This window comes from Lonchura striata, chromosome 1 (genome assembly GCF_050655825.1).
Source record: "Lonchura striata isolate lonStrDom1 chromosome 1, ASM5065582v1, whole genome shotgun sequence".
NCBI lineage: Eukaryota > Metazoa > Chordata > Aves > Passeriformes > Estrildidae > Lonchura > Lonchura striata.
The window spans coordinates 32,859,595-32,887,187 of record NC_140703.1 but is presented as its reverse complement, the minus strand read 5'-3'; the positions used below and the strand labels follow the sequence as shown (position 1 = coordinate 32,887,187).

Below are 27,593 nucleotides of genomic sequence, written 5' to 3'. Positions count from 1 at the left end.
GCCCCCCGCACCGGAGCCCGGGGAGCGCCCCGGCGACGAAGCCGCGGCCCGGCGGAAGGCGGCGGAGGCGCCGCGCAGGCCCGTGAGCCGCCGCGGCCTCCCGGGGTAGCCGAGCCCGGGCAGGAGGAGCTGGGGCCTGGGGGGAAGCCAGGGACAGCGGCCGGGGTGGGGGGACACCCCCGTAGCCTGCCGGGGTGGGGGAGAGACCCTGCCCGCCGCCCCCCGCCCCGTCCGCAGCCCCGTTAGGCAGCCCCGCGCCCGGTCGGGGACACCCCGGCGCCCCCCCCGCCAGGCCCCTTCCCGCAGCTGGTGAGGGAGCCTAACACTTGCCCCCTTCCCCACTAACCAGCCAGGCGTGTGCGGAGGCCCCGGCACCCAGCCCTAGTAACTATCCAGAAGCAGGTCTGCTCGCTCTTGTGGAGCAGAGCCTTCTGGAGCTCGCTCGATACTTGTTACGGGGAGAGGTGTCCTCAGACCCCAGTTCCTGAGGATTGTGACAATAACCTTTACTGCCGACTCCCTCCTGCCTCTGAGGAAAGTCTTCTCTCAAGCAGAGCAGACAGCCCTTCCCCAGACCAGGTAGTAGTGGGTGTCTTTACAGAGGAAATCCTGTATGCCCAGGAGAGGCAATTCCCAAGACAGAAATAAGCAGGAGCTCCAGATACTTACCTAAAATTTTAATTATTTACATCTGCTCAGCAGGTGATAGAGCAAAACAAGGGAGAGAAAGCAGAGAGAGATTTAGCTAGAGATTCATTTTCCAGTTGCTGTTAACTGGAGGTAAAGGTAATTTCCAATACTGATTTTATCCTCCTTCATCCCAAGGAAGATCCCTCATCCCCTAATCCCAAGAGGGTTTTCTTCAAATACCCTGTGCAAGGCGAGAAGACACACCTCCTAGTTACAGGGAGAGGAAAAGGCAGATTTCACTGATAATATCCACAGAGATAGCAAGAATTGTTTTAGAGAAAGAGATTTTTTTTTTCTCCTTTATGGGCAAGGTGTACCTAGAGAAAAGAGATTTCTAGCTAGGCAGTGGGGAAACTGATTTCTGAAATAATCTGACCATCAGTAAAAACGCTGTTTCCCGGGGAACACCCCTTCAGTAGTTAGCTGCCAAAAGGGAGAGAGGATCTCCATCCCAGGATAAAACCAGCTGTTTTAGGGGACTGACAATCCCAAGCAGATTGTTTTAATACTCAAGATCCTGATTTCATCCACAATCCTTTCGCCCTCAAAATATTTTTTGAAGAAGCCCTTGGAATAGCTGACAGCAACCGTCTGAGTATGGGTCTCAGAGAAGGAGTGTGAAGGGCAGCACCCCAACAACCAGCACTGAAGATAATCCACCTCCCTCCAGAAAATCTTCCAGACAGAGTGAGTGACCACATTATATCACCTCTCTATTCCTAGCTGTCTTCTCTCACGAACTGTCCTTGTTTTCTGTGTCTCTTCTCTCACTGTATCTGCATGCTTTTAATCTTTTAGCTCTTTCTGGTTTTGGACCTCTCCCCACGTTCTTTTTCTGTGTGTCTTTCTCGTCTCATTCATTTAGCTCCTTTATGGAGCTAAATGGGATTGACCTGATTATTTCCCTCACTATATAGCTTATGGGAGACTTTAGCCCTATTTGATTGTAAGAAGCCTCTCTGCCCTTTCCCTTCTACTTTCTTTCCCTGGTTTATTCTTCCTAGACTCAGCCTTAATCATCACTGGTGTGAATTAATTTCTGTCTTTTAGGCGTCACTGAGAATGATAATAGTGGCCAAAAAAAGCTTTGAGGAGACAAGAGCCAGTGTCAAAGGATGCACCCATGGGGTGGAGTGTCAGTTCTCCATGTGGGTCCTACTGTGCTTGTAACTGTGGGAATAAAATTGTTGTGCAGTGCAGACCTTGCTGTGCTTGGGGTCTGAATCTCCAGATTGCCATGAAAATGCTCTGAGATGCGTGTCCTAATGTACCTAAGAGACTGTGGGATGAATTCTGGAAAGAGTGCCCTTGAGAGTGGGTCCTGTGGTGCTCAGGGGCCTGGCAATGAAGGCTGTGGCAATGCTGGTGGAATCTGCTCTGAAAGCCAAAACGAGCCATTTGGTTGCCACCAGTCTTCATCTGTGTTTTATGCTGTGTTCTGGGGCTCGGAATGTGAATCCTAGTGCTGGTGCTTTGTGAACCAAGCTGCTGCTTTTTGTAAATGAGGCAGTTAATTCCCAGCCACAAATGAGTATTCTGACACCACCGTAGTGATTTCCTGAGAAATCAAGTCTGAGGGAGACTCCGTCTCAAATAAAGCCAAAGCAGATTCCAGTAGCAGAAGAATCTTGGCTATTTCACCTGAGGTATTACTGGTTTTACTGAGATAGTAGTGAGAAAATCCAAGATCAGAGGGCCAGGACAGGGAGCCCTTTTGGAGAGCAGTGGTTAAACAGGGAGTCCCTGAAGAAGATACTCCTTAGTGTAATGTGCTTGCAAGATCAGACAAAAGATCCCAAAGTGATTCCCCATTTTGGCAGAGAATTTTCTCAGTTATTCATGGCTTCAGAAGGTGGCTCTAAAGGAAGGCTGAACCACCAAGCATACATTATGTTCTGGGGGTACTGTTAGATACCCTCCTACCTGTTGCCCTATAGTTATGCAATCAGCCTGTTTTGAGTAGAGCTGTGTTATCTAGCACAAGGGAAGAGATAACTGAGGCATTTTGGCCTTTGTACATTCAAGGGGCTAAACTGACTTTTTATGCTTATGAGGCTAATTTACCTCATGCTGCCCCCTTCTTCACAGTCATGACTTGACATTTTTCAAGTGCTTTTGCCTCTGATGGATGCCAGGACACTTTACAGGATATATACAACCAGCCTTAACAAAATTCTGCTCTTCCACAACACTTACCTTTATGCATATGAAATGTTTTTTTTTTTTTTTTTCCCTTCCATTAGTGATAAAGATTCTGTATTTGCTGCCTGAGCTTTAAATGTTCAGTACACACATAAAAGCAAGTGGTGTGCTATAGACTAATTGTTATTTATTTGTTAATTGCTGACAAGGCATTCAGTACTGATTTGGACACCAAATTAAGACAATCCCTGCTTGAAAGATCTCATAATATAAAACACAGCTATACAAAAGCTTGGACATACTCATAAATTTTAGGGAATAATTTTTCGTGAGCACAGCTCTTCAAAGTGATCATGGTATTCACATCAAATGTTTATCACAGGTGAAAATGCAGCTTCCTCTGAGATGGAATACTGCAGCTGCTCTGCACCATTTATTTTATACAAAAGTATCTATGCAAGAAAAAGGGAGGGTATTATTTATCTTCATGAAAGTGCAGGGTACTTTATAGACACGTTTAAATGCAAGTGTTATGTCTATAAGAGTTTACATTAAGAATGTTAAACCTGACCACCTAAAATTAGACTTTAAAAACCATATGAATGTACCTACGTAACTAGCCTAATTCTTATAGATGCCTAGGAACGTAGAGTTGGCTTCAACAGAAGCAATGAAGTCTTCTACATTTGAGGAAAAAGACAGTTGTGTGCATATGGGTTTGTAAATTAAAATTTGGACATTCATGCTTCCAAAAGTTGACTTTTTAAGTTGAAGCAGTCTGATCCTGTCCTATGGGCACTCAGCTCCCCTCTGAGAACTGACAGTGTGGCATTTCTTAGGTCAAGCCCTTAAGCAAAATGAAATGAGATGGTCTAAAGAGTCATGGGAAAAGGATTATGTTACTGAAAGATCATGAGGTTATAATACTGTTTAAGTCTGTGTTCTATAATTTCTTGGGTTTTATCTTGAAATGTGGTTTTGTAGGCAAGTTTCTAGGTTACAATAAGGAGTCCCAAAAGTTGGAATAAAAGAATGAAGCAGTTTGAGGAGTTGAGATACAAGTTTTCAGTCCGAGAGAGAGATGTGACTATTGTAGTCCTTCTGGTTTGGGCTTTTCTGCTGAGGTTTTTTCCCCCCCTCTAAAAATACAGCTGAATGTTGGTATCTCTGAAGAAGTTTATTCTTATCACAGAGGTACAGGTTACAGGTTACTATCTCTTTCCCTAAACTTCAAATGACCTTCATGTACTGGGAGATTCAGTCTGCATCCCAGTTTGGATCTTTGGCCCTTTACTTCAAATGTCAGAAAGGAGGTGTGGTTAATGGCAACTGTGATATGGACAGCTGTCCCTCAAGAGCAGGACTGAGCTGATTATCTCATTTTACACAGCTGTCAGACAGGAATTGGATCTCGGTCATTAGCAACCAAAAGATGAAAAATTATTCTGGACTAATTTTTCCATTTGCTTCTCCCAGCCTTGGGTAGAATAGTAACCATTTTCATGCAGAACCTTCTATGTTTTTATAGTACTCCATTTGCAGAATCTGTTTCTGAGTGATGCATCAGAACTGAAACTTTAAAGGATACTGGTTTTGGTCTGGGAGGCATTTTAGAGAAGACAAGTAGTCCCTAGATTGATGGGCAGCCTAATGTGATAACTAGCATGTTTGAACTCTCCAGTTATGTTAACTGTGAAGCCTACAGAAAAGCCTTTAATTTGCTATTTTGTTGGCAGTTGTGCACTTTTTTTTTAGCAAGAAATCCACTTGATGAGTTCAACCTCCAAATACTTACTGTCTTTGTAGGAGGCAGTATTGCTACTTGCTAACTGTTTTGCTGGTTTTGTTTCTTCTTCTTTCTACGGGATATATGATGAACATCAAAATCTATAACATATTTCTGGCCTGAACTCACGTTTTTCACTTTTTAAAGGCCGTCTGTGTGTGTGTATTACTGAGAGAGAGCAAGCATGCAGCAGTATGTTTTCGCAATTAATTAATTGCAAATTTTCATCTTAAGTTTGAAGTGCAAATGCAAAATACCGTGAATGTTTAAAAATTTGGAGATCTCACAGCCAACTTTAAGACCAATTTAATGCTATATCCTGTGGTGCTTTGCCAAGATTTCGACTAGATTGTTATTTTATCCATCTGTCTCTGACCTGCCCAGTCTACTTATTATGAACCTGATACTTCCCAGCACAGATTTAAAGGTAGACAGCAGAGACTTTGGTAATGCCTGACCTTTTCTGAATCTCTGGGCTCCATAGCATCATGTGGCACTCATGTTCCACTCCTGCACCTTTAAGGTCCAGCACATTTCCAGCCTGACTGCTTCTTGACTCGCATTTCCTCCTACACCCACTCCTCCTCTTAATTGTTCCTGCTCTTTGTATCTCTTTTCTCTTGTGGTCCCTTTGGCATTCTGTATTATTGTCCTAGAAGCCTAAAATGCTGCTTTTTTCTTCATCAAGCAAGCATCCCTCATCTCCTCACTAGGATTCTTCACTGGCAGGAGTCTTCTGCATCTCACAGGCTCTGGTCTTACTTCCACACCTGCGTTTTGACTTGCTCCTGGTTGCCTTTTGTTAGATTATATGTCTGTGGACATGTAGGATGTTTTGTCTGAGGTTATCTCAAGAAACTTCTCTTTTTAATCACTGAAAATATCCAGTTCTGCTTGGCTGAGGAATGGCATTTGGTCTCCATAGTCCAACTAATTTTCATTCTCCCACCCTCCCTTCTCTTCTGGCCCCTCCCCTTCCTCAGGAATAGCTATATTGTAGTTAGTTAGAATAAAAACCCCTTCCATTGCATTCTCTGGTTCCCTCTAGCAGTTGAGGATCTTGGTTTTCAGAACTGGGCTGAGCATTTTGTGCAAGGCCCAGTACATCATTCCTCATCTTTCTGAGCTGGTCAGTTTATTTGATGTGAAATAAAGAACTAAGGGAATGTGTGTTCTTTTTTTGGCCTTTTTTATGTATAAGAGAGACTGAGTAATGAGGGACAGGGTGAGATGATGAGTGAGAGCTTTTATACCTCGAGGAAAAAAATACTTGCTTTTTTGTTTTTTACCATTAGCAATTCAAATTTTGTTTATGCTCTCTGCTCTATAAAGACTGCGGCTGATATAGCAGAAATATGTAATTACTGTTAAAAGTTCAAATCTGAATAATTGGGAAAGAATCTGAACACTTTGTGGTCACAAATTAAAGGAGCAAAGTTCCTGAATTCTCAGTTTCCCCTAAAAAAACTGTTGTTAAGTAAAACCAAGACGAATTCTCCCTCCCCGTCAGGAACTTGGAGAGAAAAATAAACAAGCTGCTAAAATAGTTATATCTGAAATTCTTTTTATCTCTACCTGCACAAAGCAGACAAGGTTTGAATCTAGAGAACTGGTCTGGGTTTTGGGAGAGCAATGTTCTCTGCAAGGTTCTGCTATTCCTTTGCTGGCTGACCTTGGGCTGCATGCTTCTCCATGAATGGCTTCCCATTTATCCTGGAATAGGTTATTGATCCTTTATAAGGATTCCAAAGTATAAAGATGAAAACCACTTTATAATGGCTGCCTGCTCTTGCTGCTGATTGCCTTAATTACAGTGTGTATTGAACTTAAAACCTCTATATGCCCTTTTTTTGGCATTAGGAAACAGTAAAAGCCCCAGTGCGTTTTTGTTTCATTGAAGGGCCAGTCACTCCAAAATGGAAAGATTCTGTATAAAAGAGTCTTTTCTGTGTGCAATCTAGAACTGTTTTATAAGTTGACTTCAGTATAGTTATTCTCACTCCCTTGAAGCTTCTCCTAGGATCTCTAATGACCTTTTCTTGGCCAAGTCGCGGGGTCTCTATTCCATCTTCATCCTTCTTGGCTTCCCTGCTGTTTTTGACACTTGATCATGCCCAGTCTTGAAATCTTGTCCTCCCTTGACTTTTGTGACAGTATTTTCCTGGTTTCCCTCCTAACTATTCTAGTCATTCATTCAGAGGCTTAGTAGCCTCTGCACTAAGCTGTTTACCTCCCTCCATTTTTTTTTCATAACTTAGACACAATGACCTACTTCTAGTATCCTCTCTTTGCTTTTCTTTACCTCCTTCATGCCAGGAAAATTAAATGATGCAACTTTGCATACCACCTTAACGTATTTTTTAAATTAATTGCTGCAAGTTTAAGACCCCTGAGGCCAATATGGAGCTTGAGAAAGCTCCTTTGAGATTTGCCTTTGTTTCCTGCTTTCCTCTGCTGCAAGCTTCCACAGTTGGGCCTATAACATGTTCTTGTTCTGAGCACACAGTGTAGGACTCATCTTCCTGTTCATGGCCTGAGTCTTTTGCTGCTTCTTTAAATCTTTGGGTAACTCTTAATGCTTCCTTCTTCATTTACCATCTCTGTGACTGTGAGCTGTTCTTGCTGGCCTCTGACAACCGTGTTACCTTCTCATCTTGTTAGCAGCATGGTTGCTGAAGCTGTCCTCCTGGCATGTTTTCTCAACACGTTGCCATCTCCTCCTTGACAAGCCTGTGCTTTGGCTATCATCCACCACATAAGGTTCCAGCTTGTTGTGCTCACTCTAAGGGGCCTTCCCATTTCTGTTTCTTCCCTGTCGCTGTCCCTTACTGCATTGTCCTTTCCTCTGCCAGCCACCAAGCATGACATTGTACTTTTCCATTTTTTGCATGAATATCTCTTTGCATTCTTCCTCAGCTGACTCATACCTTGATACACACAGGAACATTGCCAGCCAATAGAGGCCAGACATACTGGAAAGTACTTATTTCATAGAACCCTAGAGTCAGTAAGATTGGAAAAGGCCTCTAAGATCATTGAGTCCCACTGTTAATTGCATATTTGCAATTAGCTGTTTTCAAATATGGAAATAGCCATTATTTCTATTTTTGAAAATTATTCAAAGGTTGAACTGATATTCAAATGTATGTACCCCACTCTCCCTGGCTTTTGTGGAGAAATATGATTGCAAAAGAAATAAAGGTTGTTACAAGCAAAGACAGAATATCTTGAAGACTGGAATGTTCAAGGTTAGAGCAGAATAATATTTACTTGTAGCTGCAAGGTAACAACTGTGGCAAGCATGTGTGTGGATGAAAGGGACTTCTTTCAGTGTCTGTAAGGAGAGGAACAGAAGATTTAGTTTCAGGATGATACACAAAATGGAGCATTTTGTGTGTAGGATGCCATGCAGCAGTACTAGTGTTTTAAGCAAAAAGAAAGCATTAATTGGTGTGTGTTCTGTGATAGTTTGGTTCTGAATCCTCTTGAATTTCAAGCATGGTACAAATCTTTTAGAGTTGTGAGCCAGGCAGGGATTGTCAGATGTTTAGTCTACTGGAAGGGAGTTCTGTCAGTTTGAGAATAACAGCTTACAGAATAATGAAAAGGAATTACGTTAAAACAGTGGTTGAGACTTAATTTATGAGCCTCACACAGTATTATTTGATTCTTCTGATCATTTTCCAATTTCAGCTGTGCTTTACTCTCAAACTTGTCTTTAACAGGCTTCTCTGCAGTGCTTTGGTAATCTCAACCTGGGAGCATGTGCTCTATGTACATTTTGGGCATGTGGTATTCAACTAATCTGCGCTTGATACTGATTTCCTTTTTTCCTATGAATTTAGTACAGAGTTCTTGCTACTGCTTGATACCCATTTCCACGAGTGGGTTGTGGTTTGTTTCAGCAACTTTTGCAGAGTTCATATTGACTAATCTGTTTTCAGTGGTTCAGCCTTTGGTGAAAAAGTTCTGACCACTTGCAGTCAGATTTCCCTGTATGTGGCTGATGTTCCTTTCCCTACCATAGAAGCTTTTCACTATTGCTATCATTAAAATGCAAGGCTAACAGTAATTTTTCACTGAAAGACACGTCCTTTAATGTAAGAATACAGTTTTCATTTATAAGCATGTTACATTCTTTTAACCTGTGTTTCTGTATATGTCTTTGCAATGCTGTGCAGATCTGAGCAAGATAGTCTGCATGCTGATCTACTTCTGATGTTGTCTCAAATTTCAGAAACTGGGTATTAAATCAGTGTTTACATATCTTCTGCTTCAGGTTTATTACTGCATGTGATTCTGATAGGCAGGTGAAATCTTTCAGCTTGGGGGCTCTCATAGGGCGGGCTCTCACAGGGGGAAATACCTGCTCTTACCTACTGTTTCTCTACCACAGACTTCCCTCTTTCCAAGGGAAAATTTCATTTCAGATATATGCTCATAAATTTGAGTTATTCTGAAACCAGTTCCCTATACCTTTCTTAGTGTAAGAGTAATTGTTCTGTTAATATTCTTAAAGCAAATGTCAAAGATTTCTCTCCTGCCTTGGCATATGCTTGGAATTACAGCTACTTCCAGTGGTGAAATATTGCTTAGTGGTACTGAGGGTGGAGGGATGCTGCAGAGACACTTCTGCTGTGCTGATGTATTTTCATTGCACTTCTTCAAAGTGCTTGGTTTACTTTTTACTTCAAACCTGTTATTGGGAGGGTTGTCATGGGACATTTGGCTTATTATTAGAATAAATCTTTTCTAGTAGTCTTATTACAAAGGAAATAATTTCCAGCTCAAAAGTATTTTATGTATACCAGTATTCTCAGTATAATTTACTGTTTCTTTTGACAGGTGTTACACATTTCCCACTTTACCTTACACAGCATCATAAATAAACAAACTGGTCCTAACTTTGAACACATGTTTTCAGACTGTCTTAGGAGTGTCTGCAATGTATGTGTAGTATTTATCAATGCTTTTTTTTCCTGTATGTTTATATAGCAGACAACAAAAACATTTGATTAGTTGGTCTTATTAAAATCTGGCAAAGCCCTAGCTATGCTCAATCCTAGCCTGTTATGCCCATAAAGATACTGCCTCCCTTGACATGAGCATATTTCAGATTTGGCTATAATGCCATCTGTTGATAAGTTTAAATAAGCAGGTCAGGTTTTGTAAACTATACCATTTGTCAGTTTCAAACAAAGCTAGGGCATAATTGCCTTTGGAATTGAATCCTGATGCACTTCCAACACGAGGGTTTGGGTGACTTCATGGTTCTCACAAGACTTCATGCTTCATTAGTACCAAAAATGCCTGCACAGTCAGTGCTGTTCATTTACTAATTTCAAAATACAAATATGTAGCCTGCTTGTGCACCTTTCACGAAATGGAGGGAATTGAAAGGTCCTATGATAAATGTGCTATCATGACATTTATCTAATCTGTAATGACAGTGGAAACAAATTTGGTTTATTTTTCTTTTTCTTTGAGACTTAATATGAACCTAATTTTATTGAGATTTCTATTTATTAAAGGAAAATCATATCTTGATAACAGTTGAATTATAACAAAACAATTAGTCCAGAAATTTATATTAAGCTATACATGGCCTAAAAGTTTTCATCTTCCTCTAACTGGTAATTTTCAGCACCATCTGAGTGTTTTATGTGACTTGGAGTAAATTTTCCATGCAGGATACCATAGTCACAGTACTGCCTGTGTTCCATGAAGTAGCTGTGAGCATTCAGAGCCGTGCTGCCTTGCACATGCAGTAGTTTTGGGCAGGGCTGTGCAGCCAGAGCCTGGCGCATGGACAGGTGCACGCGGTGACAGTTCATGCTCCGGCAATGCCGTGTGCTCTTAGGTGACAGCAGCTTCCTTTGGTTCTATCCCTTTTCCCTCTGTGGCTCACGACTAGTGAGAGCCATGTGCCTCCTGTTGCCACATCTGCAAGCCTGTAGTTAATTGGGAAGATATTTTTTGGCTTGTTCTATGGCTCCCCAAAAAGGGAATGAGAATTTCTCTTACCTCCTTGCCCTCAGGGATGGTTTTTCCTCCTTTTGTATGGCACTGCAGACAGAAGGGTGCTGTCAAACTGCAGTGCCTTTCTTTTGTCAGTAACATGACACCTCTCATTCCTTCCAGGTTAAGTTTCGTTTTATGAGCAATACCCACCAGCCTCTCTTCCTTTATTTGATTCCAGAAATATAAACATTTCCTGAAGGCTTCTCACAAGTAGTTACCAAAGTGATGGATAGCAATTTCAGTCTGGGCAGATAATCAGTATCATCTTTTCTTATTTCTTACATGAAACAAGTATTTCTGTGAGAATGTTTGCTTAGAGAAGATCAGATTTTTAAGTGTTTTATTCTTGCCGTCTTAGTTCACACCACCTTCTGTATGAGGGAAAGCACATATCTTAAAATGGCAAATTTCTCTTCATTCTAGACTAAGCAAAATGGATTATTTTCTCCTTTTCATATTGGATGAGGACACAGGGTTTTTTGAGTGTGTAATTTACATGAGTATGTCAGAACTGCCTTTTTTTCACCAGAGGCTCTTCATTTTTTTCATGCATGTTTTACTTTTACTCCTCACAATGTGACATTACTTCAGAAAGGTTGTAGACAAATAGTCCTTTTTTGCCAGTTTTTTAATCTGCTAAATACCCTAGAGAATAGTGGGATCTCTGAGTATATTAAATATTGTTAGTTAGATCACTGTTTCAGACATCTAAATACAAGTGGTCATCTATTCATAGGTGGTCTACAGCAATGTCTGTCATTGCTTGGTAGTCTGTTCCGCAATTTTTTCTCAAAGTTTATGCTGAGAAACTTGAGTCTCCTTTAAATCTTTTTGTCATAGTCTTTTGTTGGATCAGAATACTAGCAAATAAAGCAACAGTGAAAGTAAACACTGAAAAATGTAAATGTAGAGACTTATTCTAGAATAGGCATCTTCTGTAGGCAGTGTGCCACATAGTGCCATTCATTGTATGGCTTCCTCCTTCAGTCCTAACTGATTCTGCCTGACCAGCCTTTGAATCCTGCCTTAGAGAGTGCTTCAGACTATAAATGTTTATTAACTGTGTGCTCAGTGTGGCCCTTAGTTGTCGTTTCCCACATTTCATGTGTTTTTCTGTCCTGATAGGCAGGTAGCAGTGATCCTGGATAAGGTGTGACTGGCTCAGAGTGAGGATTTGCAAAGTAGCAAAGTACAGATTTCTTCAGTGCTGCTAAGGGGTGGCCCTTACTGTCCCATCGACAGAAGCCTGGCTTGCATTTGCAGCAGGAGCTTCCATTTGCTGGTTGCAAAGATTCAAAGTAAGGCAGTAGTTTTCCTGGAAAGCTGTAGGTCTAGTCCCAATCGAATTAGTGGTTATTAAGAGGTATTCAATGCAGGGATTGTCTTTAATACATTTTTTAATGAATTTGACAGATTCTTTTCTTTTGTTTAACTGTAGTTCAGGATCAGTGCTTGGCTGGACTTTTTGCATCTCTCTGACCTGTCTGACTTGGGATTGTACTGTAACTGTTTAGTGCTTGAGAAATGAAGACTCTGCAGTCACCTTCCAGCTGTTGATGGTGGTTATGACCTTGGCTACCCTACCCTTGCTTTTTAAATTCAGCCAAATACATAAACAGATAGCATTTGCCTTGTAAAGTGGGAGAATATGAATTCTGCTCTTTGTCTTTCTTTTTAGTTCTTGAAAATAAATTCTGACTTGCCAATGTGGTAGGATTTTTAAAGCACCCTTGATTTCAGTTCAGTGTGTTTATTAGTTATTACTGTTTTTTTCTTTGTTTGAGTGGGATCATGAGAGAAGAGTTCAAAAGATTTGCCAGGCAATAAGCTAGGAAAGGAAAGTTGGAAGAATTATCAGCTGCTCTGGTTTGGCTGCAGTCCTGTTTTATCATGCCATTTAGTAGTGTAAAGCTGATGCATCAAACACTTGGGTCAGGTGAATGAGAAATGCAACATAAATTACCAGCAATATTTACTGCGTAGCAAGTATTCTTTTAAATAATTTAGTAGCCAATTACACTGAATTATTGTTGCCCTGAAAGTGTTCTGGAATTGCCACCTTACTTAATGTTTGACTGTGCCTGATTATTACAGATCCCATATTGCCAGCAAATCCAGTAACATGATAAAGTGCAAACTTGGGGAAAAAAAGGTCTTATTCCACTGCTTTGAAATTTCCTATGTGATTGCTATTTGGTCTGACTCTTCGCTTTCTGTCCTAAATTACTGTCTCGTGTGTATGGTCTTAAAAAGCTGCTGTGTTTTACTGAAAAGTGACTGTTTCAGTACTGGGTGATAGACACAGGGTTTGTTTTGGTGGTTGATTTTTTTAAAAAGATTTTTGGATTTTGTTTTCTTGTCAAAGATTTTTATAAGCCAAGAAATGAAAATATTAAATTTCTCAGTGTGGGTGTAATCTGACCCAATTCTAATTTTGCTTGTCTCCCTGACAAGTGTATTTTATACAAATGCACAAAAGCTTGTGTATTTGATAATGAGGATGTTGCATATCAACCTTACATTTTACTGCATAGCCAATCATCTCAGATATTCTACTAACAGAACCTGGGCAAGTCTGAAGATCTATGAAAAAAGCAGTGCTTTCTTCTGTTTCTTAAATTTCTGGTGTTTCAGATTGGTATCTTAACCTGCTGTAGGCTTTTATAACCTATTTTTTTTTATTTCTGTGCTTGTCTTAAAAAAGCAAAAAGGAGGGAGAGGGTGGAACAGAGAAATGTGTGTTTATTTTACTTTGGAGTTGTATTATTAGTGCAACTGATCTTTCATAGTGGTTTAACAAGAAGCAGCAAGAAGTAGTAATTTTTTTTTCTGCTTGCACCATAGAAATGAAAATTTATGAGACAAAAATTTTTATGAGATACACAAAATGAAGCATTCAACTTAACATTTAGTTCATATTTGTTTTCTTCCAAATGGGATACTCCTTTTAATGAGGGCTTTTCCTGTGAAGTTATTTTGTAAATGTAGCTGTGTTTTGATTGGTCTGTCCATCCCAAGTGCATAAAAATATATTGTTGCTTTTCCCTTGTATTATTCACAAAAGAAGAGTCCTGCTATTTTTAAAAATTAGTGTAAATTTCAAATATTTGATACAAGATTAAATCAGTCAAAACGAGTTATTCAGTGAAGCACAACTTGAGGGGGCTGGAATTAATGGGCAGTCTTTTGCAGCTTGGATCAATTAGTTAGCTGTGCAGTGGGTAGCAATGCCTGTCCTCAAGTGATAGTGTGGCAGATGAATAGATAGGTAAGTTGGAGCTGATGGGCTTTTCCTTTCCTCCACAGACATAAAAATGTTTCCACTTGCCATAGACGCTGTGGTGCTGCAATTGTACTTCTCAGTCTGGGTGCCTAAGAGTGTGAGTGACAATGTTAGCTGTGCAATTAGGACGTGTTTCCTGAGGCCAGGGCTGTGAAGCCATTGCCTGTGGGGGCTGAGGGATGGATTTTGTTGGGGTATTGTGTAGGTGTTTGAGCCCTAAGAGGTGTGGTGAGCACATGCATGGAAATGAAAGGTTTAGTGCATATGAATGCGTTGGAGTATGGACTTCATTTGCTTTAGCGCTGTGAGAGCACTGGAGTGCAGAAGTGAAAGGTATAATGCATATGGGTGTGGGGGAAGAACGAGTAGCTTCAGTGTCAAAATGCTGGGTGCATCTGTCTCTGGATCTGTGCATCCACACTGTGTTATTGTCAAATGCCTATTTTTAGACCGAGGATCTAATTGGTATTCATGCAGATGGGTGTCTCCCTGTCTCATCTGATCCACTCATCTGAGTGATGCACTCAGTGGGAGGTGTCTGCTGACGAATCTTTCCTAAGCAAAGTGTGTTCGTGTCAGTCTCTTCTCTCTTATATGTATGCAAGTGTTTCATTTGCTATACATACTTAAGTGTGTTTGTGTGTTTCCTTCTGTATGCTCCAGCATGCTCAAAGACAGTACCATTTAATCTTCTGGAAAGACTAATTCCTGAAATGAAAGGTGTAGAACTTGCATGCCTTCAAGACATGATTCTTCTCTTTATGCAAAGAGCAGTGCAAGTCGTGGCCTTGGAAAATTAGCTACCTCAGTCCAGACTTCAAGGGATTGTTCCCAGTATAGCAATGCAGGCAGTTGTGAGTAGGAATGATGAACTTCCTACTGCCTTATCTACTGCAACAGACTATGGAAAACTTAGTGTGCTAAGTGTGTAAGTTCATACAAGTTCATGCTGCGAAATGTTTTCTTCTTATAAAGTAATTGTTATGTAGAAATCCCTGTATACAGCTGTTAGCCATGTGTGCTTTGTTTTTCTGAGGGGAACTATATAACGTTTATGAGAGAAAAGATTCTGAGTCTCTTCCTGCAGCAAACTTGTGTGATTTCAGACAAGTAAGTTTTTTCTGTATCTCAGAATTGGAGAAGATACTTGCCTGCTATATTGTGAATTAAGCAGGATTTAAATATATACATATATATATATATATATATATATATATATATATATATATATATATTTTTTTTTTTTTTTTTAGGAAAAACTGGTTATGGCAGGCAAAGCTTTAACTATTATGAGCTTAATATAGTCTGTTCCAACTTGACATGGTAGATGTAATTATCTATATATAGTATTATGCATGATCTTGGTGTTTTAAAATGAGATATGTAATCCTAGCTCTAAGGAATAAGATTCATTATAATGTCACCTAATGCAAAAAGAGAGGCTAGGCCTCAGAGAGAAGTTAATTTCCCCTCAAATTAAGATAGTCTTGACTTTGCATATGATCTAATTAAATTGTGGTTTGTGTATGGCATGAATGAGTGTTCCCTTTTAGCTATGATTTTCCTCTTACCTGACACTGTAAACCTACTGGATTACACGTAATCTTGGTGAAGAGTACCAAGGTTATATGGATTATGTAGTAAAGGAGTGAATGTGATACACGTGCAGAAAGGACTCCACTTCCTTTAAACAGATCTTGGCTTTTTACCTGGGAACAGTGCCCTGGGTAAGACTGTGCTAGCAATGTTACCGTCAGTGTGGAAAAGCACTGTCCCAGCTGGTCTCTGTAGGGATGGTCCTCCCTGAGGCACAGTCATAGGCCTTTTGGAATGGTTCTGGCTAGCTGTGAATAAGATACATGAAGTAGGATGATCTCCACACAGGTATTTGTGATAGCAGAAGAAGAATGTAAATGGATGTTTCTGTTCTTAGGCTTCACCTTGTTTGTGTCTCAAGGGTTTGCTTTCCTCTCCTTTCTCCTCACAGATATTCCTGCTTTCAGCACCATGGCGTCTGACCTGGAAAGCAGCCTCACTTCCATAGACTGGCTCCCACAGCTTACTTTAAGGGCTACTATTGAAAAACTAGGGGGTTCCTCACAAGCAGGACCTCCAGGCTCTGCCCGAAAGTGTCCCCCAGGCTCACCAACAGATCCCAATGCCACACTGAGTAAGGATGAGGCAGCAGTGCACCAAGATGGGAAGCCACGTTACAGCTATGCCACTTTGATCACATATGCCATCAACTCATCACCTGCCAAGAAGATGACACTTAGTGAGATCTACCGTTGGATCTGCGACAACTTTCCCTACTACAAAAATGCTGGTATCGGTTGGAAGGTGAGGGCTTGCATCACTGAAGTACCCTTTTTTACCTAATTATAAGGCTTACTTTCTTAATTCTGTGCAAAATAGCCTCACTGATTAAAATAAGACTGATGTAAAACTAAGTTGACCAACTGGAGAAAATGTAGAGCCAGCAGTCCCGTTTTCTCTGAGAATTTTGTTGAACATATGTGGTGGTCCACTAAGAAGGAGCGTGCACAAAACCTACCACCACTAACCAAGAAGAAAAACAACAACAAAAAAACCACAACCAAAAAATAACCCCACAAAACACATCACTACCATCCTCTGCATCTCACTAATGCTATTTTAATTGCACCTTCTGTAGGTGTAGAGGTGGTTTAGCCCCATATTACCATCTTAATCCATCCCTTTCCACAGCTTCTGTTCTGCCCCATTCCAGCAATATGTAGTGAGCTTTGGCTTTTAAGTATGTGCCATCCTATTTTCTCTGCTCCAGTGCATTCCTAGAAGACTGTTATGTTTTTGTTGTAGCACTTACCTGTATCTCTTACTCTCTCATCAGAATTCTATTCGTCATAACCTCTCTCTGAATAAATGTTTTCGAAAGGTGCCTCGACCAAGAGATGATCCTGGGAAGGTAAGAAATCTGCATGCTCCTGGGCAAGCAATTTAAAACTGCAAGGAAGTAAGCTGGGGTTGCCCTTTCTAACTCATGGTTGGAATTTGAAACCTAAAGTGTAGGCAAAAATGGAAGCAGTAGTAAGATTTACTGCAGTCCTTTGGCTACAGAAGCATTTACTTAAAGGGACCTGTAAAGGAACTGTAAGGGTTTTACAAATTACTTTTCTTATTGGTGATCCTTAGTTGACTTTAAAGGTACTGGCAGAAGTCAAAAGTGTGATTGAATGCACTTCATTAGTTTTGTTTCTTTTTCTTCTTTATCTTTGTGTGTAAAATGTGGATATAGTCCAACCTTCTGTTATGAGAGAGCATAGTGGCTGCTGATGAACAGTAGGACTGTGATGTGACATAATGGATTTCATGGAGGCAAGATCCATAGAAATGAGAGCAGAATTGCTACCTATATAGATTGCAAAGTATTTGGTGTTGGGAAAATATGTCATCATCACTTTGTTTAAATTTGTAGAAATTATTTATAAGTAAAACTCAAGAATTTAGGAATATGTTGGCTAATTAAAGACTGGTAAAGCTCTGATAGTACACATAGATTGTAAAGGGGAATTGCTAGCAAAACCAAGACTTGGCATCTTGGCATGCAGATATTATTGTCTGAAAAAAACCCACAACCAAACAAGCAGGAGGAGATGGTAGGGGCAAGAAGCTACATATTGAGACACAAGGATTGTCTCACCCCCCTCATCCTAAAGTTACAAGAAAGGACCATTTGCTCAGGCCTTTATTTCAGGTTATATTTAAAGGACTGTGTGGTGCTCAGTTGGCATCTATAAATGGAAATAGAAGATCTTTGAGGATCACAGCTCAAAAATGCCATTTATTTTGTGGCTTATTCCAGGAAATCCTAACTGACTTAAGAGTATATGTTTGCAGGTGTTCATCGGCATGTTGGACTGGGTTTATAATGGAAATCTGTGCTTGCTGCTCATTCAGATCTAGATGGGAGTTTAAAACAAGCTAAATCCACTTCAGAGTTCTTTTTATACTTACTCAGAAGACAACACATGTAATTATACACTGTTTTATGTTGAAAGGGAGGTCTAGGGATTGACATGTTCCCCTATCCTCTCCCAGAGAGGAACAATCACATTAGGCTGATGAGATTTGTCAAATTTTGAGTATCTCCAGGGATAGAGTTAGCAAAACTGGGCACTTGTTCTAGTGTTGCAACACCATCATTTTGAAGAAAGTTTTGTTTATATCTAACTGTACTTTCCCTTGCTGTAACTTGTATTACTTGCCTCTTCCTGTGCTGTACATTTTTGAGAAGAATTTGATTCTGTTGTCTTTTATAATATGTTTACACAGTTGAAGACAGTGGTTTGATCCCCTTAGCTTTTTCTTATCCAAGCTAAACAGACTTCTCTGTACATCATTTGTTTTAGTTCTTGACCATGGTTTATTTCTTAGCCATCATGGGCCCTCTGTGGATGCTTGAAGTGGAGTCTCACAATCGTGAAAAAAGAGCAATCCTTCTGGCTGTCTCTGCCAAATACCAACACTGAGTTGGTTCTCATGAGTTAATCATAAATTCAAGTCGTGAGGAAGCCATTGAAAGGCATGTGCAGGCCCAAAAGAGTTAACTTAGCTTGGATTAAACCATCCTTTTGTGTCCTGTCTCAAGAGTGATAGAAAGTAGAGGATTCTGCCTTCCACCAGTAGCATTGTTCCTCATAGTTCAATGCAACCCAGTGCAAGAAAGGAATCTCTTGGCAACACCCGAGTCTTGTTTGTCTGCGGTTCTAGAGGATAGTCCTTGTGGTCCTAATGTTTAGTTGGTGCTGCATTCCTTGAGTCAGCAGCCCCCTGTTTCAGGAAGCTCTGTGATTTCATCATTCATTCACCAATGGGTCTTTTTTCCAGGGCTCTTATTGGACAATAGATACATGTCCAGATATATCTCGTAAGAGGCGGCATCCTCCAGATGATGACGTGAGTGTTTTTCTTTACACACAGCATGGAGCTGGGAATTCCCTTCCAGCACCAGACCATGATAATGTTTTGGGGCCGGGGTGTATAGATGGGCAGACAAAGGCCAGGACTGAACGAACTAGTGTGTATGTCCTGTTGGTTGCCTGTTGTTGCTGCTATTCAGTAGCAAAGTTAATCTTGTTTGAAGTCCTTTATCCTGACTTTTCAGTGACTAAGGCCCAGTCCTCCTCTTTTTTAAGCCATGAACTTCTACAGCGGGGGAGCTGGCTTCCCATCTGCAGTTTCACTTCTCCATCTGTTTTTGATTTCTGCTCCTTTCCTTTTCTCTTTCTTCCCCATCCACAGATACCACAAGACTCCCCAGAGCAAGAGGCAAGTAAAAGCCCCCGAGGGGCTGTTCCAGTCAGCACAGAAGCCTCTTTGCCACCTGAGGCTACCCCTCAGATGTCAATCCAGAGCACTACCCCCATTGCTAACTACAGTCAGGTGAGCCGCAGGGAAAGGGAGAGAAGTGGGAGGAAAAGGAGAGTGGGAGGAGTGCATGAATGGAAAAGCGAAGTGGTGAGGAGAGGCAATTGTGAAAATTGTGATACGGAGGCAAAAATAAAAAGAAGGGAAGGAGCTGAAATTGCAGAGATAAAAAATAAGGAGGAAGTGATTTTTAGCAAAGGGTTGGATGGGGATAAGGATAAAGGCATCGCTGTAATGGCTGAAGAAAAGGCTAGAGCCATTGTGCTGTGGTTGGTTGGTGTTCCTCAAGAAAAATGGTATTTGGGAAGATTTGCTGGAAGATGAGCTAACTGATACGGGATATCAGTTCTGTGTCCATCTAGTCTGATCTCTGTCTCAAGCTGCAAATCCTAGTACAGGCTAAAGGCCTTATTTCTGCCTCCCTTAGCAGGGTGCAGGGCCTGTGGATGTTGCCTCTACTGTAGCAGGGGGGCAGGGCCGTGAAGGGGCCGATGTGCCACCTCCGCTATACAGTGCCAACCATGACTTCAAGTTCTCCTACTCCGAGATCAACTTCCAGGATCTTAGCTGGTCCTTCCGAAACCTCTACAAATCCATGCTGGAGAAATCATCTTCCTCTCAGCACGGTGAGTAACTACATGCGTCATGTGGGGTGGGCAGGTATCTGCCCACACAGTCTTGTCCATTTGGCATCTCCCAGATCTTTCCTCGTTTAGGAGCCTGTGCAAACAGACTTTCCTTCTTTGGCATGCTGTAATTACTTCTGCTGGGAGCTGATAAGAAATCTGCACGTTCTTTTATGCATTGCTCCCCCTAGTTCTCTCAGAATAAAAAAGCACAATGATTTAAAAATGCCTTGTGTTGATACAAATGCAAATACTAAAATGGCAGAAGCTGAGAAAAATGAAGTCGTGAAAAAAAGCATGTCAGAGAAACATTCACAGTCTGCCAGGCTAGAAACTGTAAGAGGGAGGGGATTGTTGCATCTGGACTTTCTCAAAAGGAGAGTGGAAAATCATCATTGCTCACATCAGATGTTAAAAGTAGGATTGTAAAAGGCCTTGGAGAATTGAGCTTTGTGGATTGAGAGCAGAGAAGAGAGGGCCTCCGACTCCATTCATATCTTGCATTTCTGGGAGTGAATAAGCAGCCAGAAGAGGGCAGAATCACTTCAGGGATGAGATGTCAGTGGAAAATACTTCAGAGTAACTTAAAGCTCTTTCTGCCTTTAAACAGTCTTCTAAATATTAATCTGGTGTAAAAAGGAATATGTTGTTACATGAGCTTTTCACCTGCGTGAAAATGGCTGTCAGCCATTACACAGTGCAGGCAAAGTTTGCCGCTCCAGAAAGTGCCTCCTGAACTTGAAGATTCAGTGAAATAAAAATGTGTCTACTTTCACTGCTTTCATCATGCTGGCACTCCTAGTAGGAGCCTGTTGTGTGAGGTGTGGTAGTATGAGCAAGCTATAAAAATGTAGAGAAGAACCTTGACTTGGTGTGTTTCTCTGATTTTACAAACTTAACATCTTTAGTTTTTTCCCCTCCAAGTTGTAGGCTGCATGGCAGTGTAGGAAAACTTGCAGTTTTTGAAAAAGTTTTGTCGGCAACTTTTGAGTCAGGATGGCAGTATTCATCCTTTTGCCTCAGGACAATAGTAGAATACTCAAAGGGTTGATGTTGAATCTAGTAAAAACATGAGGCTTGCTTGCAGATGGTCAAGTAAGGGTATTCAAAGGAAGAAGTGAGTTGCTCAGGTTAATGGCATGCAGTGCCCCTGACTGTGGTTTTCCACAGAGGTTCCCCAGTGTAAGGAGAGATTGAACAGGGGAAGCAGATGTAAGAGATATGCTGAGCTGCTGGTGTTCAGGAAGGATGGAAAATACCTGATGCTCTCACATGTAGGGGTTGCCTGAAATACAGGAGGATAGAAATGGCACACCCAGTGAGTCAGGAGGAATGAAAGTAATAAAGGAGCCCTGGTGTGTGCAGTGTGCTCTGTACAAAAGCAGAGTCTTTTATGATCAGTGTGAGAAAAAATTGTGAAGATTCCTGACCAAGCTGCTTGTAAGAAGGGAACTTGAAGGGACTCTTTGGAAACAAGCAAGTCAGATGCATTAAGTTACCGATTTTCTAAATGTTCTACTGTTTAAGTATGCTTAATGGTCATTTATAGGAAACCAGCATGTGCTTGACATTTCAGGAGAGGTTGGGTTATTTTGGTAAGTCTAGGAAAAATTTCAGGGAGGAACTTAAGTGCCTAATGCTGTACTAAAATCTTTCTGGGGCTTTATTGTAGAGCCTTTTGTGTCTAGAGCTCAGCAAGGGCATAACTGTACAGATGATGATTGCAGGCAGCCTGTAGAGGGCACTCCTAAAGCTTCATAAATATTGGGATGAGCAGTGTGAAATTAGAGCTGGATAATGTAAGCATAGGTCTGATCCAGGCTCTCTTAAAGCTCCCTCCTCTTTCATTTACTCGGCAGGTTTCTCTTCACTCCTTGGTGACATGCAGCCCTCCAACCACAATTACTACATGTACCAGCAGCAGCAGCAGCAAGGCCCCTCCTCAGTGGGTACTGCTCCCCCACTCCACACTCCAACCCCAGAGGGTTGCCCATCCCAAGGAGGAAAGCAGCAGGGTGGTGAAGGTTATGGCCCTCCACCAGTGATGTCCATGCACCCGCCCCCGATGCAGCATGGAGGTTACCACCAGCATCAACAACATCACCCACACTCCCACCCACAGCAGCAGCCACACCAGCAGCAGCAGCAGTCACAGGCTTCAATCAACAATGCTGGCTTTGGTGAGTCAGGGGTCATGGAAAGCACAAATGGAGGAAACGGAGCAGTGAGGAGTCCCCAGACAGAAATCCCACAAGTGAGCTTTCCCTAAGTAGTGCCTACTTGTGTGTTGAAAATGGGGGAAAGCCAGATATGGTTGAAATCTGAGAAGGAAATTGCTTTCTTACCTGGAGAATGGAGGGTGGAGTTTGGGATGCAGCATAAAGTCAGGGCCTTAGTGAAAAAGGAGATACCGCCTGTGGTTTTCCAAGGGAGAAAGGAATTCTAGCTGCTGTAGCATCAGGCTCTTTGGTAAAGAGGGGCCAATCTTTTTAAATTAAGAGGTGGAGAGAAAGGGTGATCTATACTGTATTAATCTTGTCCCTGTTTCATTCCAGCGTTTCCCCCTGATTGGTGCTCCAACATTGATTCCCTGAAGGAAAGCTTCAAGATGGTAAACCGGCTGAACTGGTCTAGTATTGAGCACTCCCAATTCTCAGGTCAGTGTTGGCCTAGTGGCTAAAGCTAGTGCCTCAATGACTAGGGCTGTAGCCTAGAACACACAAGTGCTGTGCAGGGATCTTTTTTTCAATGTAACTGTGGCAAGTGTCTGGATTTCTCAGTGATTCACCTCATTTTTGAAAAGAGGTGTCCTACTTTATGGGTTCCGTTAAAGATCCTGAAGCACTTGAATGAGCACTGCAGGACATGGGGCAGGGAGAATTAAGTCATAAAAGTATGTCGGAAAGCTGACTGAGCTTTTTCCTTTCAACTCTTCTTTGCCCTACCTGAGTCAGTGTGACAGATGATGTGATTAGATGTGGAGCTGTTCAGGAATCTGGTGCCAGATTTGAAATGATAAAGTTTGGTTTGTGAGGAGGAGGTAGGATTTAGGGTCAGAAATTCTTTGCTGGTAAGATCACAGTGTGACTACTGTCTTTGACACTCTCTCCTGTCCCCTGCAGAGCTCATGGAGAGTTTGCGCCAGGCTGAGCGGAAGAACTGGACGCTGGATCAACACCATATTGCCAACCTCTGTGACTCCCTTAATCACTTCCTTACCCAGACTGGTCAGCTCCCTCATCTGGTTGGTCCACAGCAGCCCCCTCGAATCTCTGATTCTTGTGCCCTGAACAGTGGCAAACAGGAGCAATCCATGAACCAAGGTAATTAGGAGGAGACTAAAGTGACATGCAAATGAAGGCCCAGTTCTGTGAGTATCCAAAATTACTTGCAGCCTTAGCAGGCAATGCAGCACTGAGCAACCAAGAGCTAGATTGTCAGAGCCGTTTATAGCAACTCAGCCTTCTCTGGCTTTAAAGAACTGGGATGTCCTATACCTGTGCTCTGGACAGACTGCTGTTACGTGATGCATACTATTGACATGCAACCTCCAGGCAGGAATATATTTGAAGGGCAAACCTGGAAGAGGAGAAGAGGGTGGTATCTTTTAGGTGACCAACAGAGGAATGGCAAGGTATAGAGTTTGCTATTCCAGATGGCAGGAACAGTAAAGAAGAAAGCTCCTGCACCCTTGCTGGAGAAATACTGCACAAGGAGTAGGGGTTGCATTCTGAGGAGGGGATATGGTGGTCTTGATAGAACTGTAATGGTGTGTGTCATCTAGTACTGAACTAAATGGATGATATTGAGCCAGCTTGTGGTGTTTCTGGATGAAAATTTTCTTCTCTTACAATAATAGAGAAACTCCTGCTGGTTTCAAGAACAAGATCCCTGACCAAGCCATAGCTTGGAGTTAGGACTCAACAGCTGAACATCTCCTCAGTATCCTGTGGGTCTGAGTGAGTTGCTCTGTGCCTGAGCTGCTGTCCAGTCAGGGCCAAGACTGCTGACCTGAACTGTTGTTTTTTTTTTTTTTTTCTTAATTCATTTCCTTTCTCAGTGAACTCCTATGGTCAGCCCCAGCCTCCCCATCTCTTCTCCGGGCCATCTCCTATGTACCAGATTTCTACCCAGGACTCTCCGGGATATAATCGCCCAGGTAAGGGCATTAAGGCATATTAATGAACATTAAAGAACTGATTTCCAACCCCTTTGTGCATTTCTCCCAAAGCACTTAGTAATCAAATGGAGCACTGTGGGTAGAGAGGGAGCATGGGCTGCAAGGGATCCTCCATTTAGGGCTCTAAATACTCTAGGATACTCTGGGAACGTTTAGGATTTCAAAGGCCTGATTTCTTTCACTTCACATAAACAGTCTTCTAGCTTAGCCTCACCCTCAGTTAAGTTGTTTGAAGACAGCTGTACGTGAGAAGCTTCTGTTGATGAAGTCATTTGTGCTCTATCAGCAGTCAGCTATGAGGTAAGTAAAGGAGGCTGAAACTTCTGTAGAAGCTATTGTGGGGAATTTCACAGTCAAACATTCCCAGACATTGGTAGATGCTGACAGAGATTAATGTCAGTAGTGTTCTTGCTTGTTAGACTGTTGGAAAGGAGAAGGCCCAAATTTGATTTATTTTGCCCAAGGGCCCGCTGTGAAAAAGCATGTATTTTTAGAATCTAACTCTTCTCTTTCCTTTTTCTTGTTTTTTCTTGTTTTTGGCTCAGCTCATCATCTGGTCCCTCGACCTCCAGGGCCTCCTCCAGGTGCCAATGAGGAAATCCCCGATGATTTCGACTGGGACTTAATCACCTAGCGAGTTACAGACTTGATAGCCCGTCCTTTATGAAGGACGTGGGAGGGGGAGGGGGACATGGGGTCAATGGTGTCAGGCACCACCCTCCCCAGCCTCCCTGTATATAGATATATATTCTCTATCTCCGCCAGAGAAGCCACCGCAAGATGCTGCCGAAGATAATCCTTCCTTGCGTCCTGTTTTATCTTTTCTTCTTTTGTTTATTATTATTATTGTTATTATTATTATTACTACCAATAATTGAGCACAGCCCTCCCCCTCCTCCGGTGGCCTCAGACGCATCGGATCGGCTCTTTCGTGTTGTGCAGTGCCCTGTGGAGGGCGGGAAGATGGGTCCTTGGTGCCATGAAAAGACCTTGGAAGGCTGAATCCTCGAGTGCATCTTTCTCTGCCTCCGTTATTTTGCGTTTAACAATCCCTCTTTCCCTTCAAGGTGGCCGGTGAATCTGTCGTATTGGCTACTGGAGTGAGAGAGCCTAGTGGACCCTGGGAGCCTGTAGTTATGTTGTTTCGTAAATGTTGTAAAGGTCAGGGGGCTGAAGGGACACTGGAGGGGTGATCTTAGCTCTGTGAACTTTGTTGCACCAGCAGGAACGGCAAAAAAAGAAGTGGTGTTCCCAAGTACAAAGAGATGGTAATCCCTGAGGTAGGGAGAGCTGAGCTGAGCTGGGCGGGCAGACCTGAGTTTGGAGAAAGGAGAACGTAGCAGAGATGGTATTTCAGCAGAGAAGTATGGTTTCAGAATGTAGTGCCATCTGTGAAGACTGGGAGATTCCGAGGGAATCCTGACCCATTTCCTACACTGCCTTTTGCAGTCTCTAGGTGAAGCCTACATACCCATTAGGTAAAATGCAGTCAGGGGTGTCAAGTGTGATTCAGCAAATTCTGTTCCCCAGAGCTTTTCATTTCACCCCACACCCCTTCAAGCCCTTTTTCAAAATATGTAGTGAGGCTCTCCCTTTTATATGCAAATTTGAAAGTTTTCTCCCATCAGTATTTGTCCAATTGTTATTTGGTGCTCCACCCCTCACATTTCTTTGGGGGCTGTCCTTGCCCATGGTTGAGAGTGCCAGCAACAGGAGTCTGGCTTTGTTAGGTGCACATCCTCAATCAGCGGTTCCCACTTGATGAATGGGCTCGTGGTGGGCAGATGAAGCTGCTGTGCAGAGTGGGGCTGAACTGGGGGGCTGCTGGTCAAGGGCTGAACCTTCTGGTCAGGGAACGAGAGGCCCTTGGAAGTAGTTTTTGTAAGAGGGGCATTAGGGGAGAGAGGGTGAAGCAGGGCAGAGTTTTGAACCGACCAGCCGGAGAGTGTAGTATGAAAAGGAGGAGGGTGTCTCAGACCCCTTGCAGTTCAGCTGGGGAAATGATGTAACCTAGTGTAAATCCTGAAGGATGAGCTTTGTCAGCACGTGCAAATCAGGGAGGTGGAAGAGGTGCAGGAACGGGAGTGAGCATTGAGATGCTTCCTCCCCAGAGTTGTGTCCTGTGTTCCCCTTCATTTCTCACAGGGCTCCGTTCTGTCAAACCTCTTGTTTCTTCTTAATATTTTGTAAAGCCTCCCCCCAGCCCTTATTCCCTATTTACCAGTGAGGGGAACAAATGTGGAAATAGACTATCATGGCTGCTTGACAGACCTGGAGCACAGGAGTAAAGTAATAACGTGTATTCTGACTGCAGGAAGGTGGAGAACTAGCACTGCTTTTTAAATTTGCTGTAGGGATAAACCAATTGGAAATTGGATTGTTGTCAGGGAAGCGGACAGAGTCTCATTGCATTGGAAGGGGAGAACAGCACTTTTTTTCTTTTTTTTTCCCTTTTTAAAAATTTTTTTTTGTTTGGTTTTGTTTTTGGTTTTTTTTTTTGTTTTAAGTGTGTGTTTTGGGGGGGTGTTCGTCATTGAGCATTTCCAAGAGAAATGAGGAATCCCAGACAGCTTCAACATGGAGTCAGCTGCTATCTCTGCTGCCTCAGGATGGGAATGATACAGCTTTGGAAGCATGCGTGATAGGTTTCTGTGGAAAGTGGCACCGGAGACAACAATGAGAGACAACTTATGGCAGGTGCCAGTTAGTGTTTTGCAATGGACATTACTGAGAGCTGGCCCTGTGGAAGTCTGAAAACACCACCGGAAGAAAAACAAACCAAGATGGCTCCTTCTGCGTATCCAAGTGCTCCTCATTTGCATATTTGCCTCATTTGCATATTAAGTTGTGCCTCATTTGCATATGTAAATACATGCCGGTCAGTGTGCAAATTAGCCTCGTTCCTCTGCCCCTGAAATCAATGTGTGTTGTTAGTGTGGTAAGACATCAGTGGGTGGGTGTGGAGCTCTGCGGGTGCACCGGCCTGCAGGCAGGGCAGGGGGGCCAGCCTGGCCCACAGAGGGGTCTTGCAGGCCCCTCCAGCCCGCCCCCAGTGCTTTGTGTCAGTGGTCAGGGAGAGAGGGGCGTGGTCTCACGAGTTTATTTTTGTGCATGCTTTCTTAATAAAAAGAAAAAGTGAATGTTTATGGTTTAACTGTTTTGGTGCCAGTATTGATTCTTTTCTTTCAGCGGCGCCTGTCAAGATGGCTTAGTTCGCGCCTTAGAATTTAGGTGTGGACGTGGCTAAATGGACAGCCCACACCTGGATGTTCTTTAGATGGAGATTTTTTAGGATTTTAAGAGCTGAAGGTTCTCCTAGGTGGCTGTTCTCAGGACAGTGAGATCTGAGTCTTTCAATTCATGCTCACCAGAAAGGCAGAGTGAAAACTCTACCAATGCTTAGTGTCTGTTTGTCTTAATATTTGCTGGCCTTTCTCTTTTAAGGAAGAGCACTAA

General features: G+C 42.4%; 1 protein-coding gene across 3 annotated transcripts; it reads left to right on the top strand.

Annotated features, from left to right (window-relative positions):
* Positions 1–315: 315 nt before the first annotated feature.
* On the top strand, positions 316–27,291 carry FOXJ2 (forkhead box J2). 3 transcript variants are annotated; one of them, XM_085573535.1, is made up of 11 exons: positions 316–579; positions 1,253–1,377; positions 15,910–16,262; positions 16,795–16,869; positions 18,792–19,346; positions 19,759–19,957; positions 21,817–22,137; positions 22,513–22,614; positions 23,080–23,280; positions 24,018–24,116; positions 24,683–27,291. In XM_085573535.1, the coding sequence occupies exons 3-11, from the start codon at positions 15,930–15,932 to the stop codon at positions 24,769–24,771; spliced, it is 1,974 nt and encodes a 657-aa protein (XP_085429661.1). In that variant the 5' UTR covers positions 316–579; positions 1,253–1,377; positions 15,910–15,929; the 3' UTR covers positions 24,772–27,291. The 3 variants fall into 3 exon arrangements, with proteins under 3 accessions (XP_085429661.1, XP_021389571.1, XP_021389570.1); XM_021533896.4 differs by having other exon boundaries at positions 316–1,377; positions 18,792–18,860; positions 19,206–19,346; positions 19,762–19,957; XM_021533895.4 differs by having other exon boundaries at positions 316–1,377; positions 18,792–18,860; positions 19,206–19,346.
* The last annotated feature ends 302 nt before the right edge of the window (positions 27,292–27,593 follow it).